Consider the following 18,703-nt stretch of genomic DNA (forward strand, 5'->3'; position numbering starts at 1 on the left):
TTGCTCTTTTAGTGGCTGAAAACCTGGAAGCTTATTAGAGTACAATAGTAAGAATCGGTAAGATTAGCTAACCTCTCTGACAACGTTATCCTAAACCTCACACCTTTAACTTTAAAACCGTTGATACAATATTTAAAGAAACTTAAACACTGTGTGACTAAAATTCACATTTTTAAATACACACTGTCTGAGACAATCACAATAAAGATTTCCATTGAACACTATAGCATGTGCTCTCTATGGCAGATTGCATGATGAAGATCCTCTACCAATAGAAAGAAAATTGCCTACATCACTCAGCACAATCCTGGCTAGTGCAGAAAATGGGGTGACATAAAAAAGGAACAAGCTGTGGTATACTGAATTAGTGGCATTCAGTTTTGTGTTGTAAGTTAGATAATGTTGTATTGGTAATCATCTGCTGAGATTTTATTAAGAAAGATTCTTTCACTGCAAAAGAATTTGGACACAATGGCACTAAAGCTCTGAGGTGGTTAATCTTAATTCACAACCAGTAATTGTTTTTAGGTATGTGTTTTTTCTCTGGACAAATAGTTGTATAAATCTGGTGTTAAAAAAATTTGGACCAATTTTCAAGACTTTATTGAACCAGAATTTTTCACATTTTTACAATCAAAGCAAAATTAAGTGAATTAAGTATTTAGAGGAGATTGCAATTTTTCAAAATTGCCACAGATTTTCTGCAGATTTGGGCCAAGACACGTTGTGCCAAAACCGTCTTTGATTCACATGTGTTAAACATGAGTACAGCTATCATTAGGGGATAGTGGTAGCTTAGTGGCTAAGATGTTGGACTACCGAACGGTTGAGTTCAAATTCCAGGTCCACCAAGCTGCCACTGCTGGGCCCTTGAGCAAGGCCCTTAACCCTCAATTGCTCAGTTGTATAAAAATGGGATAAAATGTAAGTCGCTCTGGATAAGGGCGTCTGCCAAATGCCAGAAATGTAAATGTAATGTATCATACAAAAATAATTACATATGTGTCTTCAGTGGTAGGGGTTTAAAAGAAGAATCTTGTGCTTGCAATTTCAATAATTCAAGTAGTTTTTTCACAAAAAAACAGCAGTTACATTTACCAAAAACCTCACTGAAAACCTGAGGGAATGAACCATGGACTAGGCAGGTACTGGTAGAAATTCACAATGACAAAAACCATGTTGTAAGATGAAGATAATTAACCCTGTAAACTTCCAGAATCTGTTGTTGTTCTTAACTTCATATCCCTCATATTAATTTCATATTAGTAACTACTGAAAACTCTATTGCAGTTACAGTATAACATTTTTTTAAGGATTGTGTGAAAATTTAAACCACAATGCACAATCTTTACAAAATCACAAATATATTATTCAAAATCAACATACACCTCTACAGATTTTATACAGATAAAATATTTGATTTTCTTTTGTTTCTGGCTGGCATCTTGTTGAAAATAGACTTTCATGCAGGCGCTGGTCAGATATGAAGCTAATGCTCTCAAAATTAAATATTTAATGTTTGAGACTTACTTGACTGACAAAGATGTTCATCCATCCATCCGCTGTCTATACTCGCTTTGTTCCTAATTAGGGTCTGCTGGAGCCTATCCCAGCACACATTGGGCAAAAGGCAGCAGTACACCCTGGATAGGTCACAGGGCCACACATGTAGACAGACAACCACACACACTCACTCTTATGGACAATTTAGAATTACCAATCAGCCTAATGTACCTGCTTTTTGACTGTGGGAGGAAACCGGAAGACCCAGAGTAAACCCACACAGGGAACATGCAAACTCCACACAGAAAGCCCCGTGCCTGTTCAAACCTGGGATTCGAACCCAGGACCTTCTTGCTGTGCTAACCACTAAGCCACCGTGCTGCCCGTCAAGTTCCTTAAAATCAGCATTAGTTGTTCTGAGTAACTGCCTGGTCAGGTTTCTGATGGTTTGTTTTAGGCTAGTTTATTTATATTTGGGGATAAAGGAACAAATCTATAAAAGAAAACCAATTAATTTTTGGTTTAATTCCAAATTCAGACACAGATAGAAATTTCTGGAGTTAATACTGATACATATATAGATAGTGGTGATACTTTAATGACAGTATTACTAATCTAAAACCCTTTGCCTCAGATATTCCAATTTTGCAATGGAAAATAATCTATTCCTAAGGGTCTCTTCTATGATTTCAGTAATTTTTTTCTTTTCTATTCCAAGCAGAGCTTCTAAAATGGTCTCAGGATGAATGCTGGGTATTGCTTCATTACCTGTTGGAGTGTTTTCTAAGGAGAGCACATACTGTAGAGAAGTGATGGTGCAGAACTTCTGCTGAACAGATGAGGGAGTGAGGGAGTCTCTGTGCATTACAATCAACTAGCAGGGTTCAGACTATATGCTCTATTGTTCTGGATTCTGTTTCATGCCAAGATAGAAGAAGAAGAAGAAGAAGAAGAAGAAGAAGAAGAAGAAGAAGAAGAAGAAAAAAATGGAGAAACAGACGAGCAATTGTTCTTTCTAGCTTGTCATACTTCAATAGCTTGTTGCTACATAACGAGTGATACCAAATGTTTATTTAATAGCATTATACAAAGGGTTAATCTCACAAGTGTGTATGGAGCTGAAACAGGTCTGACTCTGATTACATCAAATGGATTTATGTTTGAACCCACAGAAGCTCACCCTCTGCGGCTATGTATCTTTCCCTCTAAGGAAAATTTGATTAATGCACAGGAGAGACCCACAGGACCCAGACATATCAGACAGTCAAATAGAAATTAGTTTAGCACACTACAGTTCGGTTTCTTAGTTTATGTAGAAGTAACATTACCAAGACAGATCATCCTGGATTCGTTCTTATACAAAGCACTTTTGGACCACAAACTAGCCAAAATATTTGACTAAATATAAAATTTTAATTATACAGTGTGTCATGTCTTATACTTTTTGGTAATTACTGTTGGATTTCTTTTTTCATAACATGATGATGAACATGATGATAAGAATTTGTATACCTTCAAAAAAGCAAGCAAGTGGTGTTTTTATTCTGAATCTTCAATGCTTTTAGTAATTATAAAGCATACTCTCTTTCACAATGCTGCTTTCAAAAAGCAACTCATCATGGTAGAGCTAACAATTGGACATAAAATATACCTAACTATCTAATTATCCCACGGGATCATATTATATTCTTCTGAGAGGGTTTCTGAAGCATGGGGCAACAAACAAGGACATGAATGGCATCACAATGGCCACACTGTGCACCCTGGGTCCTATGCAGCCTGCAGGGAGACACTTTCCTTCTTTGACAAAGGCTACAGTTTTTGCAATCCTCTAGACTTCCTTGACATATTATTTTGACAGGCAGTATGTTGTAGGATCTGTGGCTTCCAAGTAATCCTGATTAGAGGACACAGCATTAGTAACAAAACGGTATAAGGTAATTGAGGGAACAAGGTCAGGACAGCTTTTTAGGTTTTTTGGTATCACGTTATTTTGGTCCCTCTGTACATATTCATTTATCCTGTCTACAGCATCACGGTTTACTCAATAAGATGACTATTGCAATCCATACCTTGATAATCCTTCTATAAATATCATCTTCACCATTTACAGTATAGAGTTATAAATGTTGGGATAAAGGCCACACCTGAATCGCTGCCTTTTTCATAGTTAACTTACAAAAATTCCCATCTCTCCATTTTTTCCCACCAGTGTGAAGTTTCCACACCCACCACCTCACCCCTCTCCTCCCTACTATTTATCAACCCCTACCCAAGTCATTAGTGGTGATGGTTATCTAGTTCAAATCAGAAGCTGAACAGAATTCCAGTCCAAGTACTCAGTAGTTCTCCTTACATTTTACAGTCCCACAATCACTCTCTGTGTCCTTTAGTAAACACTGTTGCAGATGAGATATACATGATTTATGTTAAAGCGGCTCAACCGAGTGTTGGTAACCTTGTTTGTTTATTGGAGGAGGTGTTAATGATAATGTACAAGGCTAAAATAATGCACAGTACTTTTTAGGAATATAATATTGTGATCTCATTTAATTATTTATTGATTGTTTATTAATTTGTGGCTAACCACCAAACTTCTACTACTCATGTGTTTGGCAATAAGAGAGCAAGTTTTTGAACATGTCTGTGCTGTTTTTTTCCCCCAATTTTTCTGAAATTTGGTCATTTGAAAATTCCCAATGACCAGCCTGTTCTCATCAGTCATACCATCTGTGCAGGGCGAGAACTAGTACATGTTTCCTCTAAGATTTATGAAGTCAGGCATTACATTTTTTAAAACACCACAGGGATTAGCCACAGAGATATCATACCTGACTAGCTAATGGCAATATCCCTATCAGTCAAACTGAACCCAGTGGTGTGATGCAACTGGTGGTCGACTGAGGTGACAGTGATGCAGCTGAGCAGATGCAAAGGCACTGCAGAGACTGCTGGACATCTCTAAAGCAGGGTATGGGCAGCTGAGTGTACTCAAGATTAGATTGTCCACTCTCAAGGCCCTAGAGTGGACAAGTTTTTTCCCCTGCTACTAGTTCAGTTCAAGAGGAAAGATGTTGGATTTTGGTTGCTGAGCTTAAAACCTTGGTGAGGCAGGCATACCCTGACCTTTCTGAAGAGGTACAGCATGAGCTAGACCTAGCGCTGGTCTTGTTGGCTGAAGGGGATAATGGGGAAATGAGTGAAAAGGAGGTACACTGTGCTGGGTTTAGCCAGCAGTCCATGATATGGCTGTAACATAGCATTCTACTGCTATGATAGTGAACCCGTGGAGGAATGATGAGGGGGCCAAACAGTGAGGGACATGCAGCCTTCACATCAGCAGGCCCTTGACAAGAATGATATAGTGGGCTGGCATGGTCAATAGAGGCCACGCACACTTGACAGGCTCAGCTGGTTTGACTGTGTCCATCATTTGCCTGGCAAGAGAGCTCCCATCACGTAGATGGAGAGACCATGGAAAAAAAGGCATTTTGAGTGGCTCATAAGATGATCTGGCAAACCTCATGGCAAAACTGGGGCCTCATGAGGGGAACAAAAATGACTGGGGATATTGGATAAAGGTGCTTTGAGAAACTCTTTAACTTGGTACACAAGTCCACCCTTCACAAGGCCATGGTGGAATTTATTTACACTCAAAAACTAAGAAATTCCTTCTACAGTCTATATCCATTAGTGAAACTAACATAATTAGAGTTCAAGAATATAACTGTAGATCAGCTAAATCTCCCAGGACTTAATTTAATGGTAGATTTATTTTTTTTTCTCAAGGGCATCAGATTAAAATCCTTACTATAACTGTATAATTCTGAAATTTGACCATAATTACGAATGAATTAACCATCAATGTACAACCACAATATATGCACAAGTCATGTAATTAGTAATCAACCTAATTAACCTAATAAGATTCAAGCAGATACAAAATTGAATTCCCAACGAGAAAGCATGACGTGATTAAACTCCATTCAGTTTCAGATGAATGAAAAAGCTTTTCACACAAAATAGTTGTGACTATGCATGTTGGAATCCTTGTGGCTCAAAATATACTTTGCTATTATGGTGCCTGAGGTCAGTGCGGCTGTCCTTATTGTCCCCTTAGACTGGTAAACAAGGCAATGCTAATTCCCTAGTGAGGGCCAGCGATTCCATCAACACTTGGCAAACACTTTCTATGCTGGATGTCAGCATAATGCCACCGTTTGTTTCATGTTTCAACAATATCATTCCTCTCCATTGGCTGTAGGAATCTGCATGGAGATTTCATAGAAGTGTTAACACTGTAACAGCATCATTTCTTTTTACTTGTATGCATTTTAATGATTTATTTTGGAAGATTGCTCAAAAAAGTCAAATTAAAAAGTCATGAGAAAATATTGTAATAATTGCTTTTTAGCCATAGATTTGATGTCTAATAATAAACAGTCAGTTGTATACTCTGAAAAATGCTCTTTAGTGGTTCCTAGGATTAATTAATTAATTTATTTAATTAATTAATTAATGCTCCCATTTTCTAAAAATTGGTCTAATTGGAACCCTTTCAGATAGATAGAGTCTGTTATAAGTTCCAATACAACATTCTGTATTGGCGTCTGGAGACCACACTGCCTTGTGAAACCCTTTAGAGCTGCTCTGTGGGTGTTATGGTTATGGTGCACATGCTTATCATGGTTTTGGGCCTTCTCCCGTGTTTGTGTCTAACAAACGTTACTCCATGGCTGGTATTGTTTCCTCTTCTGTCCTTTTCACCCCTCTCTGGCCAACAAAGCCTGCCGTCTTCATTGTACAAGGGTACTTGAAATGCAGGCTACCCACTCCCTGCATTCCTGCTCCCTATCTTCGAAGAATTTGTGGGCGATTTAGAGATAGCAAGCCCTTCACCCAACAGATGAGCCTCTGTAGACATGACAGAAAGAACAAATGCCATGTTGGGCTCCATTTATAGAGCCAGTGAGGAAGCTATAAAAGGAGAGAGAAAGTTTTGGCTCAGACTGCTAAACGAGGATATTTCCATTTCATTGTGGACGGATATTGTCTAGATAATGTTTTTTTTTTATAGGTTTTTTTTAATGAGAGACTCTTTAAATTTGCTGTAGGTCTTATTTGATAGGCAATATATGGTATATTGTATGTATATTTTACATACATGCTACAATATTTACCGTAATTGCAGTTATAGAACATATATAGTTTCTTGAAAATGATTTTTTTAATCCATGGAACATACATCTTTATCTTCAGCTCTGGGCTTCTTAAAAAGTTATTGATCTAATCCAGGCAGCAGTATAGTAGGCATGTAGTTATAAAGGTTCTGGGAGTTTAAAGAGTTGCCTGCTGTTAAAAATACAACGTGTTTTATACATTATTATTTGAAATAAAGACACAATTCAGTTTTGAAAACTTAAAGAAAAGCATAAAAGACATAAAAAGCATTTCAGGCAACATATTCATATCACAGATGCATTCGGTACACCACCAGTCACAGGTTTCTGAACTCCCAGAGGATGTCTTAATACAATTGAATTATTATTATTGTACAGAATATCATTTAAAAATGAAATACTGAAACTTGTATGGTTGTGAACCGTATTAAGTGCTTGATGTTCTTAATAAAATGCAGAGTAAGAGCTTTATTATCAGCTGCCATGCAGGAAGTGCAACATAAAACCTATATAGAAAAGAGATGATGTTAGTATTAGCTGTAAAACATGAATATGTAGCGTGTCTAAATTTCCCAGTATGATTCATGAAAGGTTTCTGATTAGGTAAGATTTGAAATGTTCCAATATAATAAACACATCTTTAAGCATTTCTAACATTGCTTGAGGCATTTGTTCCTATTTATTTAGTTAAACTCTCAAATCTCTGGACAAAGTATGAAGTATTTACGAATTATACTAGTCTGCTTTAGAATTCTACAGCTCATATACAAATGTTAAGGTGTGGCTTTATTTCTTAGCACCGCAAGGGAATGATCGGAAATCATCTGCGACTTTAAACAATAAGTAAATATATCCCAAAAACATCAGATGAAAATTGCTCAACTGTTCAAATAATGTCTACGCTTTGGAATACCTTTGACATTGTCTTATATCACGAAACAGATTTTGGAATCAATTAAAAGATTTCAAAATGATACAGGGCACAGACATGTCATTTCAACATAAATTATTTGTATAAAGGATATGAATCACTATAACAATCGTTTGATTGTGCTGAAGGCTGTTTTGCATTGCGCTGTAGCTCTCACATACACAGGCCTTGTTGTGGGCCACACAGGACCAGGGCAGATGTGGTCAAGAACAATGGCAGCTCCTTGAACAGAGAGTAGGGCAGTGACTGACTCCAAGGGTACACAGGCTGTAAAGAATGCCTGGCACAGAACCAGAATCACTGACGCTATTACAGACCCACCTTATCTCCAATGATTGCCCGGGACTGACAGAACCACACCTTCAAAGGCCAGCCCATCCGCCTCATATGCACCAAAGACTATCCAGAAGCTTGCTGTGGTGTCCTCAGAGCGGAGACAGGGCTGTACTGAGAAGGACATTGGCAGGTTGACCCAGGCTCAGAAGATCTACATCCAGAATGGCTACCGCAGGCACCTCAGGGCTGGGACGCAGGAAGAAGTCTCCTGGTCTCATGGATCAGATCGGCCAGTTCTTTGGAGGAGATAAGAAGAAAAGAGGAAAGGTGAGTGATGAGGGCAGATGCATCAGTGCATGCATTTTGCAGAGATATAGAAAGTGGAAATGCATATTGCTTTTTTGTTTTTTTGCAATTGTAGTTTATATCAGAATGAGACAGCTTTTGTTGCCAATGAAGAAAACTTGATGAAGTCAAGTTTTATGAAGCTGAAAACACCTTGTTTTGACAAAGAACTGGGAATTTCAAGATTAAGTGTTTCATGTATGATGAGTAATGCTGTCTGTTGCTGTGAATGCAATCAGAATTATAGTATAAGACAGAATGCTTCAGTGTAGGACAATTTCAATGAAAGAAATAAAGAAAGAAAAAAAGAAAGAAAGATCTGATCGAACTGAACAGTATTGTAAGATACAATGATGTCATGAATTTACTCTGTTGTTGAAAGTATTGCATGCTGTGGGTGTGTAATTTGGGTGTGTCTCAATAACTGCATAGAAAAGTACTTTCGAAATCTACATTCCCTAGATGAAGTGCCCTAATAATGCAACACGCCTTAAAAGTAGCAAAAGCTCTGCATATTTTACTATTATTCCTCAGCCTTTTTATTGTAGTCTGTAGTGTTTAGAGTAGATTCTGCACTCTGGTGTCTTCAGGTTGGGATTGTTATTTACATCTGGGAGTTATTCATTGATGGCCTCGAATAAGCAGAAGCAGCATTTTGTATTTGGTCTTGTGCTTATTTAAAGATCTAAGAAAATTATATATATATTAAAAAAAAATAATTCAATATTCCTTAATTTGATTTGCAGCTGAAAAATATAGAAAACATTTATTTATTTATTTATTTATTTATTTTAAACTACTGTAATAATTTAAAAATATTTTAAAATTTCTGAATATATTTGTTAATTTAAATAAATAAATTAATTAATCAATTAATTAATTAACAAATGTAATTTTTTAAATATTTTTTAATTAATACAATAGTTTTCATTTTCAATTAGTTTCTGTTTCTGTGCTTTTTTCTTTTATTGTGCCACTTTATTCACTATTCTAGTGAGTTTCCTTTTATTTATGCACATATTTATGCACCCTAAAAAATATATATTTTTTTGGTCTAAGGGATTCATCTAGAACCTTGCAAACCTTACTTTTTCTGTTTTTGTGTACTCAAGAACACTACACTAATGTATCCAAAGACTCACTGAGGAAACATTTTAAAAAACCTAATCTATAACAAATACCTATGACATTATGTTTAGGGTTCATTCCGTGGTCACCTGTCTTCCTCACCCCCAAGACCTCAGCATTCCTCATCCCGACGCCGTGGAGATGTGAACCCTGTCCTCCATTTCTTCAGGAGCTTTGTAAGTGCATAAATCACATGCTCATTTGATTGCGTACTTTGGGAACAGGTTGATATTAAAAGCAGAATTATCTTGGCTAGTTATCTTTTATAAAAAAAGGGGGAAAATCTTCCACAAGCCACTGCAGCAGCCTATATTTCCATTGAAAAGGCATTCGGTTCTTTTTCATGTTGTGCTTTTGTGTTTCAACCATGCCCTTTTGGTGCGTCAGTCTTTTGAATTTAGTCTTCTTACATGCCTTGAAAATGTATTCCTCACTGTTCCAGTGAGACGATTCAGCCACCTTGAGTTCCTTCTATTTGAAAAAAAAATAAAATAGAGCCACACATAACCACAACCACTGGCAGTGCATTTCTTTTTGTGAGTGCATGAGCCATTTGCAGCCTACGTAACATTAACAGTCCAAAGGCTGTCATTATGTCAGAACATATAGCTTGTATTTGCAGACTTTCAGTGCTGGAGGCTTGTTTTTCCAACCAGACAGAAATGACTACACACACTCATGTCTTGTTGCTATGCAGATGCTTTAGATCGTGGGTTTTTGAAAGGGGATTTTGTGAATGCTTGAAGTAGTGTAGTAAGAGTAATGTGCTGTGATGTAGCACAGACTAAACCTAGTCTTGGTTTCTGTAGTGGTTTTATATATAAGGATCTTGCTCTTGCGGCAAGCTGTTGTTTATAGAAAAACAATCAACCATGGGTTAGTGTTAAGGTTATCAATCTGAATTTGCAATAACACCAAACAGTAATGGCAAATCAAGCGTTTTATTCATTTACACTTGTATTTAATGCTACAGAACAACCATTAAAAAACGTTTCAACATTCCATAAAAGATCTCTAACAGCTTCCGAGAAACCCGTAAGCACCAAGTACAGAATCCTGAAGAATTTCCTTTGTTAGAAAGCACAAAGTTACTCTCCCAAAATGTTAAATAAATGTCTTCTAACTTATTCGAGGATGTTATTTTTCTCATTTTCCGTCTGCCATACAAGTCCCTCTGAACATCGTTACTGCTGCTGATGGTGCTGAGATAGAAAATAAATCGGAACTATCTCACCAATTAGAATAGAGTTTGTAGCAGTGCTGTGGTATATACATTAATAATTAATGTCGGAAAAATGTTATATTCATGAAAAGTTCTGTCTGGGAAGCAAGATTTTAACCAGTGTTTTATCTCTGGTGATTTTTTTTCGAGCCTTGATCTTATATTCCATCAAACAACAAAACTTTGCATGCAAATCTCCAAAGGTTGTTGTATTTAGTGGATGCAATAGGATTAAACAAGCAAGTGTACTGCTTTTAGGCACCGTGTATTTCGTTAGATATGTTAGATACAAGTGTTCTGCTATGTGATCAGTGAGTAACCGAACATTGATTTTTATCACCCCGCAGGTGTCCTCTCCTCGCCCTAAGTCAAGGGTAAGTTTCTTTTTCCATTACTTTTTCCATTACTTATGTAACCTACCCAGGGTCGGTGTAAATAATATAAGCCATCCATGCCACTAGGATGTGATGTTGCAAATGCATTTGTAATCATACCATCAAATATTTACAAAAACTGTGTCTGATCTAATGCAGATTTGATTGATTTGAGTTCACAATTTAGAATGAGTGAAATTTACCAGTAACATGAACAAATTTTATACATTGGTCCATGTGCCAAATAACCATTATTGAGTTTATGGATAAAATAAAGAATTATTAGTGTACACTCAATAAAAAATAACAAATAAAGTGAACATTGTGACATATAAGGGTTGTTCTTACATTGAAAGCCTATATTCACTCAGATACCCAGAGTAAGGATGTAAGGGTTCTAGATCGAAGCTTTTCTCCCTAAAAGTCTTTGCAATATTTCTTATGACTGATCATCAAACCTCTCCTAATATTCATTTCCAAATCCACATCATGTGTGTGAATGCACGTGACTTCAAATCCCAGATCTGCAGATTTTGTACAGACAGTGTAGACACAGCGTATAATTCTAAAGAGATTTTCTTCCTGCTATGTGGAAACCTAATTGTTCTATCTTGTTATTGTTTTTTTTTTTTCTCTCTCTCTCTCTGTCTTTTTTATATGCAGTGGAGAGAACTCTTGGGCCTGGTATGTCTCCAGCTTTAAATTAAGTCATGTTTGCGTTCACAGTCATTTCTATAGGCAGACCTTCATGGCTTGAGCAGTCAGCTTTCCTTTCCTTTCTGTATTGTTTCTAATGTGTCTTCTTCATTAACAGCCATTTTTCTTCCCTGTGAAATAACTAAATGACTTATTCATAATTGCAGCTTTTTGCCTTTTGGTGCTCTTGTCAACTTGACACATGCTTTCCAGAGCTCTTTATGAGCTTGGGGTTATTCATAATCTTTTGAGGAAAGAGCATCAGCTTTATTGTGCTCTATTCATTTATTATAGGGAGCAAATCGCCAAAACAGAGATTGTTGTGTTGCTGATTTCAAATGATTGGAACAAAATGATTTTGTTTTTGTAGAACAGCTTCTTCATCGGCAGAGATAGCTTTAATATTGGCCTTTGTACACTATTACTGAGACTGTTTAAACCACATTATATGATCTAATGCATGAAACATGGGAATAAACCCCTGTTTTATTATTCCGCTATTCAACTAAAAGCATATTATATGTATATATATATAAAACACGATCCCAATCAGTCAGCAATTTAACAGCAGCTCTGACAGTAGTGACAGCTATCAGTCAAATCATAGGTTTATATTAATGCTTTTGCTCTAATATCTTATTGTTTCTATAGTAGCAACTTACACAGGGATCGTGTTAACATATTCAAAAGATTTATGTAATCATTTCTGTGAAGAAGGACGTTGTCTCCACTGTTAGTGCTTCATAATAGTCAGAGGTAAAAAAAAAAGGACTTTGCAGCTTGTTGGTAACATGACAAGCATTTTCTTCTTATTTATTAAAACAGTGAGGGGAAAAAAGGGTGGTAAGGGAGCCTCTGCTTATAGCTGCTATAATGTAAATGATAAAAAGGAAGGAACAGGAAAAGGAACTTTTATTTGACTTACTCTTAATATGATAGGTCGTTCTTTAAGAAATAAATTGGCGAATTTCTGCTGTATAAGAGGAGAGAAATGCTTCAGAGATACTGTTTTAAATGAGAAATAAAAAACCTTCACTGCCTTACATATATGACTGGATGTTGATGGGACACAATGTAAAAAAAAAAAGACATATACGTATATAAAGAGTATGTAGGGTTTATTCTACGTGCCCCACAGTCAGTCCACTGTATCCTTTAGCTCTAAGCATCAGAGTCACTTCTGTTAAACACTGTTACTCTGCAGTATGAGGGTCAATATTTGCTCAAATTGAATTTGTTTTCTGGCACTCTGATCCAGAGCTGCTCTCTGCTTCTGGATGACTTTGAGACAGCACAGCTTTTTTTATTTTTGTCCTGAGGTGAAGCCAGTAAAGCAGTTTTCTCCTCTAGGGACCTAGAGACAGTGCTCAATCTCTGAGTCATCCAACAGCTCACGCTCCCTTGCTTTTTTTCTCATCTGTGTCTGGAAGTGTCTTGTTTTAATCATTTACTCCTCAGCACCCCCTTCTGGCTTAGTCATGTGCTGCCTGAGTCAACAGTTTTCCTTTATATAAGCCTTCTTTCAGAGGAAATGTGTGGCAAAAGAGAAAAATGCACAAACTTATCAGGATGGATTCGTAGCTATTGACTATCTTAAAACCCTTGCTGTTAAAGAGACGTTTCGGTGCAACTTTCCTAAACGAACAACAAATGCAAGATAAAATCTCTATGGAGCGTCATTTTACTCTTATGCCACGTTCATCACGTCTCTAACGTAGCTCTGTGTTTACTCTGTGTACACGTGATAACCTCAGCACTTGTGTGTCACGTTTCCTTCTACTGTTAATGAACGACGAGTCAAGAATGTTTCATCTCTTCATTTCTTAACGTTACCTTTTTTCCTTCCAGCTTTTCACCATCAAAGCCATTTACAGCACAATAAGCCTTCATTTGATATTATTCAATACTTACTCAAAATCACGGTCACATTTTTACACATACAAACTCTAATAGTTATTATATCCATAAAAGACCTTCTGATAGTACTTCACTGTTAAATATAGAATAGGATGTAATGTACTGGTGTTTGTTTTAACGCTTTAAATGGACTAGCAATATGGCAATCATCTTCAGTAAGCAGCTCAGGGTTGGCATTTTATTAGCAATTATTTATCTTAATTACACTCCCCCTGTATTTTAGATTTAATCTTAACATTTCAAGCTACATTTTTAGCAATTCTCTGTTTGATTATTTAACTAATACAATTTTAATCTTAAATATTTTATTTTATTTATTCATATTCATATTTTAGAATTTCTATTATATTTTAATGTCTTTATTTCATGTATAATTTCTTATGCTTTTTTTCACCCTTGGAAAACATTTTAATGTCTGAAAACTCTAAATAGTTCTAAATAGCATTTATTACTTTGTTAACTATTTAATTTTTTTTATTAGCCTTTCAAGATAGTTGACATAAACCTACAGAAATATTTGCTTTTCAAAAGCTTATAATAAGCATCAGCTGAGATAAAGAATATACTTTCATTCATTTTGACATTTAGTTGATGTCAAACTTAAGCCTGTTGACATTTTAGGGGCTGACTTGTGTTAGAATATCCTGAATAGCCCAGTGTATTTCTGCTATATTAGATGATGATGATGATGATGATGATGATGATGATGATGTAATACAGTTTTGCAAGTAAGAGATAAATTCAAATAACTCTTATTCTTTTAACTCTTCGCCCCAGAGGCCAAAAAATGGAATTTGGGCCTGTTTTTTGTGTTCAGCATTGAATTTATAAGTATTTCTGTTTTTATCTAGCCTAAAAGGCTCAATATATCCATAAAAAAGTTTTTAAAAAATAAAGAAGATTAGTATTTATTCGAAGAAATGTATAGATCTTCAAATTAAATAATGATATCAAACCCATTTCTGCTCTCTGAGTTGCCTCAGGTTAAGTTGATTTCCATCAGGACCACATTACCTGACAGTTTTCTTGACGCCAAATTTCTTAGTGTTTATGACAGCTGATGCTTGTTGAAGTTGCCCCTTATAAATGTTTATGTAGGTTTATTTCCATTGTTATGAAGGGCTAATGCAGGTGTCATTGTAGCCACTTAACCATTAAAAACACCTTAGAGTGTAGAATTACAGAACATATTAAGGATAGTTATGAAACCCAGAGTTTTATATCACATGGTATAACATGATGTAATTACAGAGCATACACAATTGTAGAATATTTAAAATCACACTTAAAATCACAATAAGAATGAAGAGAGTGTCCAGCTTGGGCTCGCAGTGTATTGATGTAAGATATGTTTGTAGGCTTCACCATCAGCACGTCGCTCAGAGAGTATCAGATCACCCCACAGACGCCGCAGAGAACAGAACACACTCTCCAGAATCTTCAACCTGGTGAGCCTGCTGTAACAACACGACCGCAGACTCATGACAGTTTGCATGAGTTGACTTGCTGGATAAATTAGGATAACGATTAAGATTATAGCTAGGGATCAGGAGAGAGGGAGGAGCTTTTCTTCAGACTCAACTCACATGAAATGAAAATAAGTCCTGTTTGTTTTTAAGGAATGTTTTTAGGTTCTAACATTAACTATGCTAGATATCCTATTAAACACCACAACAACAACCCTAACATTTCATGTAAATATATTTTCATCATTCAAAGACATTCAAAGTGCCTATATGTGACTCTCTGTCCCTAGAGCCCCTTTGTCCTGACTTTCCTTTTCCTTGTCTATCACCAGTCGGTCCTGCCTGCATGTCCACCTGCACGACCCTAAGCCCTGGACACTAATCCCCAAGCTCCTTATTCATTATATCTTCAACCAGTCTCTGCATTTAATTTTTTTTCCTCCCTCCACTGAATTCTGCATCACTGTTCCTTGATCATTGATGCTTATCTTCACATTTCCATTACTAACACAAATGGCATTTCCAGGTCCTCCAGGGACACGCTGGACACCTGCTCTGGAAGCTGAAACACTGCTCTACATGGTGTCCAACCTGATGATTTATTCATTCTAGGAAAAATCTAATTCAACTCTCTTTTTTCAGACTCTCCTTCATATTAATTCATTAATTGTGTATTTTGATTGCGAGTCTGTCTTATTAACTATAATGGTATCATTATGTACGACTCCTCCTTATCTGAGCTTTAACTGTCTTTTAATCGTCTTGTTTTAAAACATCTAAATTAATATTCTGGATTCTCCTCTAACTAAAATAGCTAATCTTAATTAGCTTATTGATTTTTTAAATTATATCTAGATTGCTAGGGCTTTAGGGTGATTTTGCTTCACCAGAGATCCTTATATTACTGGAGTCTACTTTTTAAAACAGTGTCTTTTCTTAAATACAGAACATAATACCAGAGTGCTCAAATCTGATTGGTCAGAAGGTGTTGATTCATTTTCTATTATAGCAGCTTTGACAATGGCTTGCGAAATGTTGCCTTCAATCCAATATCTTATTATTTCCTATAACAGCTAATTCACAGGGTCTCGGAATTCCGAGGCTGATAATAAACAGATACAAAATGTGATACTTAGCTTAGAAATAATTTAATCCAGCATGTAATTCCAGATGGTGGAGTTTTCTGTAAGGAGTTTCACTTTTATTTGACATTTACTGAAGGAGTCTTTAGAGTAGGAAGTTTTTCATCTGCAAAATCTTCTCAGTAACAAGGCAAGCATGACATTTTTAGAGAAGGAGAAAACAGAGAGGCTACTGAGGGAAGCACTATTTACAGCTGCTGAAAGTGTTTACAGGAACTAACTAGCTTTGTGGACAGTTCAGAACTGAGTTGTAGCTATAAATGGATAAAAAGGTATGTTATGTTGTTCTTTAGTAAATTAATAACCATAGTTGTTAGCAAATTCCTGTAGTATAAGTGAAATAAAACACTTCAAGACATGCTGTTTCAGGAAAATATTCAACTTTGGGGATGGTAACGGTGACTCAGCTTTGTGTTACGCCACAATACACTATGCCTTATTGGATAATTTTCCTAAAAAGGCTTGAAATGTATATATATATTTTATGTATTACAGATGAAATCCATTATGTTATCTGTTGTGTATTAATTTAATTTCATTTCATTTCATTTCATTTCAATTAGTGGGATAAAATCCTTGTCATGAATTATATCTAAACTGTGCATTAAGTCAGATATATTTTTATTCCACTATGTTATAGAATGCAAGTCTACATAATTGCTGTGACCTACCTCAGCTTTTAATGCACATATTTCCTCCTTTGAAGTACATGACAATCCTTACAAGAAAAAAAACAATCTTCCTTTGTACCTTTACACTTATCTCAGGCTATAAAATGAGCAGCGCCCCAAATTGCACTCATCACTCCAAGGAAGTACGTGATCAAAGTGATGGCTGTAATTTCTTCTACCTCTATTTATGTTCCTATTCAAGTGCTCCTCAGGAATTGTTAGCGCTAGCTGGAACGTATTATCATTCAGATATTTCATTTCCTGCTCAGCATAATCATACACTTTACAGCAGATTTTGGACAAAGGCTGCACGATACGACGCAATCAAGAACCCATAACGTCTATTCACCTGCATTTCTTTTTGAACGCAGGGAGAAAGTAGATCTCGTTCTCCACCCAAACGCTGGAGCACCATCTTCTGAGCCCTCGACCGACACGAGAACGAGCCAGATAGAAGATAAATGAAAGGATGTGGAGGAGGAAGGAACAGCAGAGGGACTCTGCCTTGTGGACTCACACTTTGCTATGCGTTTAACAGACTAATATTGGCCACCTCCGCTTATTAGACAGTGATACAATCCTGGTATCAGAAATTATTTACCTATAGAGTGACGGGAATGAGGGGTGTGCTGGTGAGGTTGAGTGGTCATGTGACTTCTATAGTGTTTAGACATATTGGCTTTACTTGAGCACTTCAAGTGCCTTGATATAACTTCATAAATGAAAAAGAAATTCGATTTGTTCCTATCCCTCACACCGCAAATGATGATATCCTACCAAAATGGCAACCTCCATAACAGCACACAAGTCCACTTCATATAAGTAATAAAAATAATATAAATCGATATAAAGCCACCTCCTACTTGATTTTAATTTTAAGTGTAATGCAGTAGCTACATTAGTAATCAATAGTCTCTTTACAATTAAAGTTTGTTTTCAATCACTTTGTCTTTTCTCCATGTGAAATTTACACGACGTGCATTGTTTTTTTTCTTTGATACTTTCCTCTAATCCTAATATAATACTGTGAGGAATGATTCCAGGTTGTTTCGTGTAAATGTAATGTATTTTTGGGTATCGTTCGCGTTCCTTGTGGTTGTCAAGTGTCCTGTCATGTATAGTTCGTTTCTATGTTTAAAATGATTTGCATATAGGATTTTGGACTGTGTTTTGCCACTTAAGAGTTCTTTATAACATTTCAGTATTGTGTATGATTAATGCATGACAATAAAATATCAATTTGTGTAACATGAATTAATGGAGAAACATTGCAGCAGATACTAAAATCTCAAGTCTCTGTACTGGAAAGCAGTATCTAAGCCAGCAGAGATGCCCTTCAATTGCACTGATGTAGTAAAAATATATACGAGTGTCACATATTTACTTTTCATAATTTTTGTATATTATATCCAAAACAAGAAAGGGTTAAAAAAAAATCTAAGATGGCAGTGCTTCAAAGGTAGTGAAGGTGCATGAGAGGAAATGAAAAGTGAAAGATGGATCTGAGGAAAGATACGAACAACAATGAAAGGATGGAAAGAATAGTGATGAGGAGAGTGAGATTGATTTCATTCAGCCTAAATTACAGACAGCCTTCTGTTTATAATGTGTCCTCATGTTGTGTTTCGTGTCTCATAGAACTTCATGCATGTACTGTTTATGAATGAGTGCTGAACAGATAAATAAATTTCAGTTATTCTGCCCATCAGCGCTGTATATGTCCCAAATGGTGCTACAGACTCATAATGCGGAGAATATTTGAGTAAGAGTGGCCAAGTTTTTAAGTTATGATCTGTAATACTTTTAATCAGTTGATATTTTAAGTAACATCAAATAAAAATTCCTAAATATA

The 18,703-nt window shown here is 36.2% G+C and overlaps 1 protein-coding gene across 1 annotated transcript; it reads left to right on the forward strand.

The window, feature by feature from the left end:
* The first annotated feature begins 7,985 nt into the window (after nt 1-7,985).
* Nucleotides 7,986-18,703, forward strand: mbpa (myelin basic protein a). Its single transcript, XM_058378003.1, has 6 exons — nt 7,986-8,217; nt 9,435-9,539; nt 10,933-10,959; nt 11,623-11,643; nt 14,931-15,020; nt 17,223-18,703. The coding sequence occupies exons 1-6, from the start codon at nt 8,113-8,115 to the stop codon at nt 17,271-17,273; spliced, it is 399 nt and encodes a 132-aa protein (XP_058233986.1). The 5' UTR covers nt 7,986-8,112; the 3' UTR covers nt 17,274-18,703.

Source organism: Hemibagrus wyckioides, linkage group LG24 (genome assembly GCF_019097595.1).
Source record: "Hemibagrus wyckioides isolate EC202008001 linkage group LG24, SWU_Hwy_1.0, whole genome shotgun sequence".
Classification (NCBI taxonomy): Eukaryota; Metazoa; Chordata; class Actinopteri; order Siluriformes; family Bagridae; genus Hemibagrus; species Hemibagrus wyckioides.

Coding starts and splice junctions, on each gene's coding strand:
- mbpa (XM_058378003.1), top strand. CDS start 8,113: ATGGCTACCGCAGGCACCTCAGGGCTGGGACGCAGGAAGAAGTCTCCT. Junction 10,960..11,622: donor CTCCTCGCCCTAAGTCAAGG/GTAAGTTTCTTT, acceptor TTTTATATGCAG/TGGAGAGAACTCTTGGGCCT. Junction 11,644..14,930: donor GGAGAGAACTCTTGGGCCTG/GTATGTCTCCAG, acceptor ATATGTTTGTAG/GCTTCACCATCAGCACGTCG.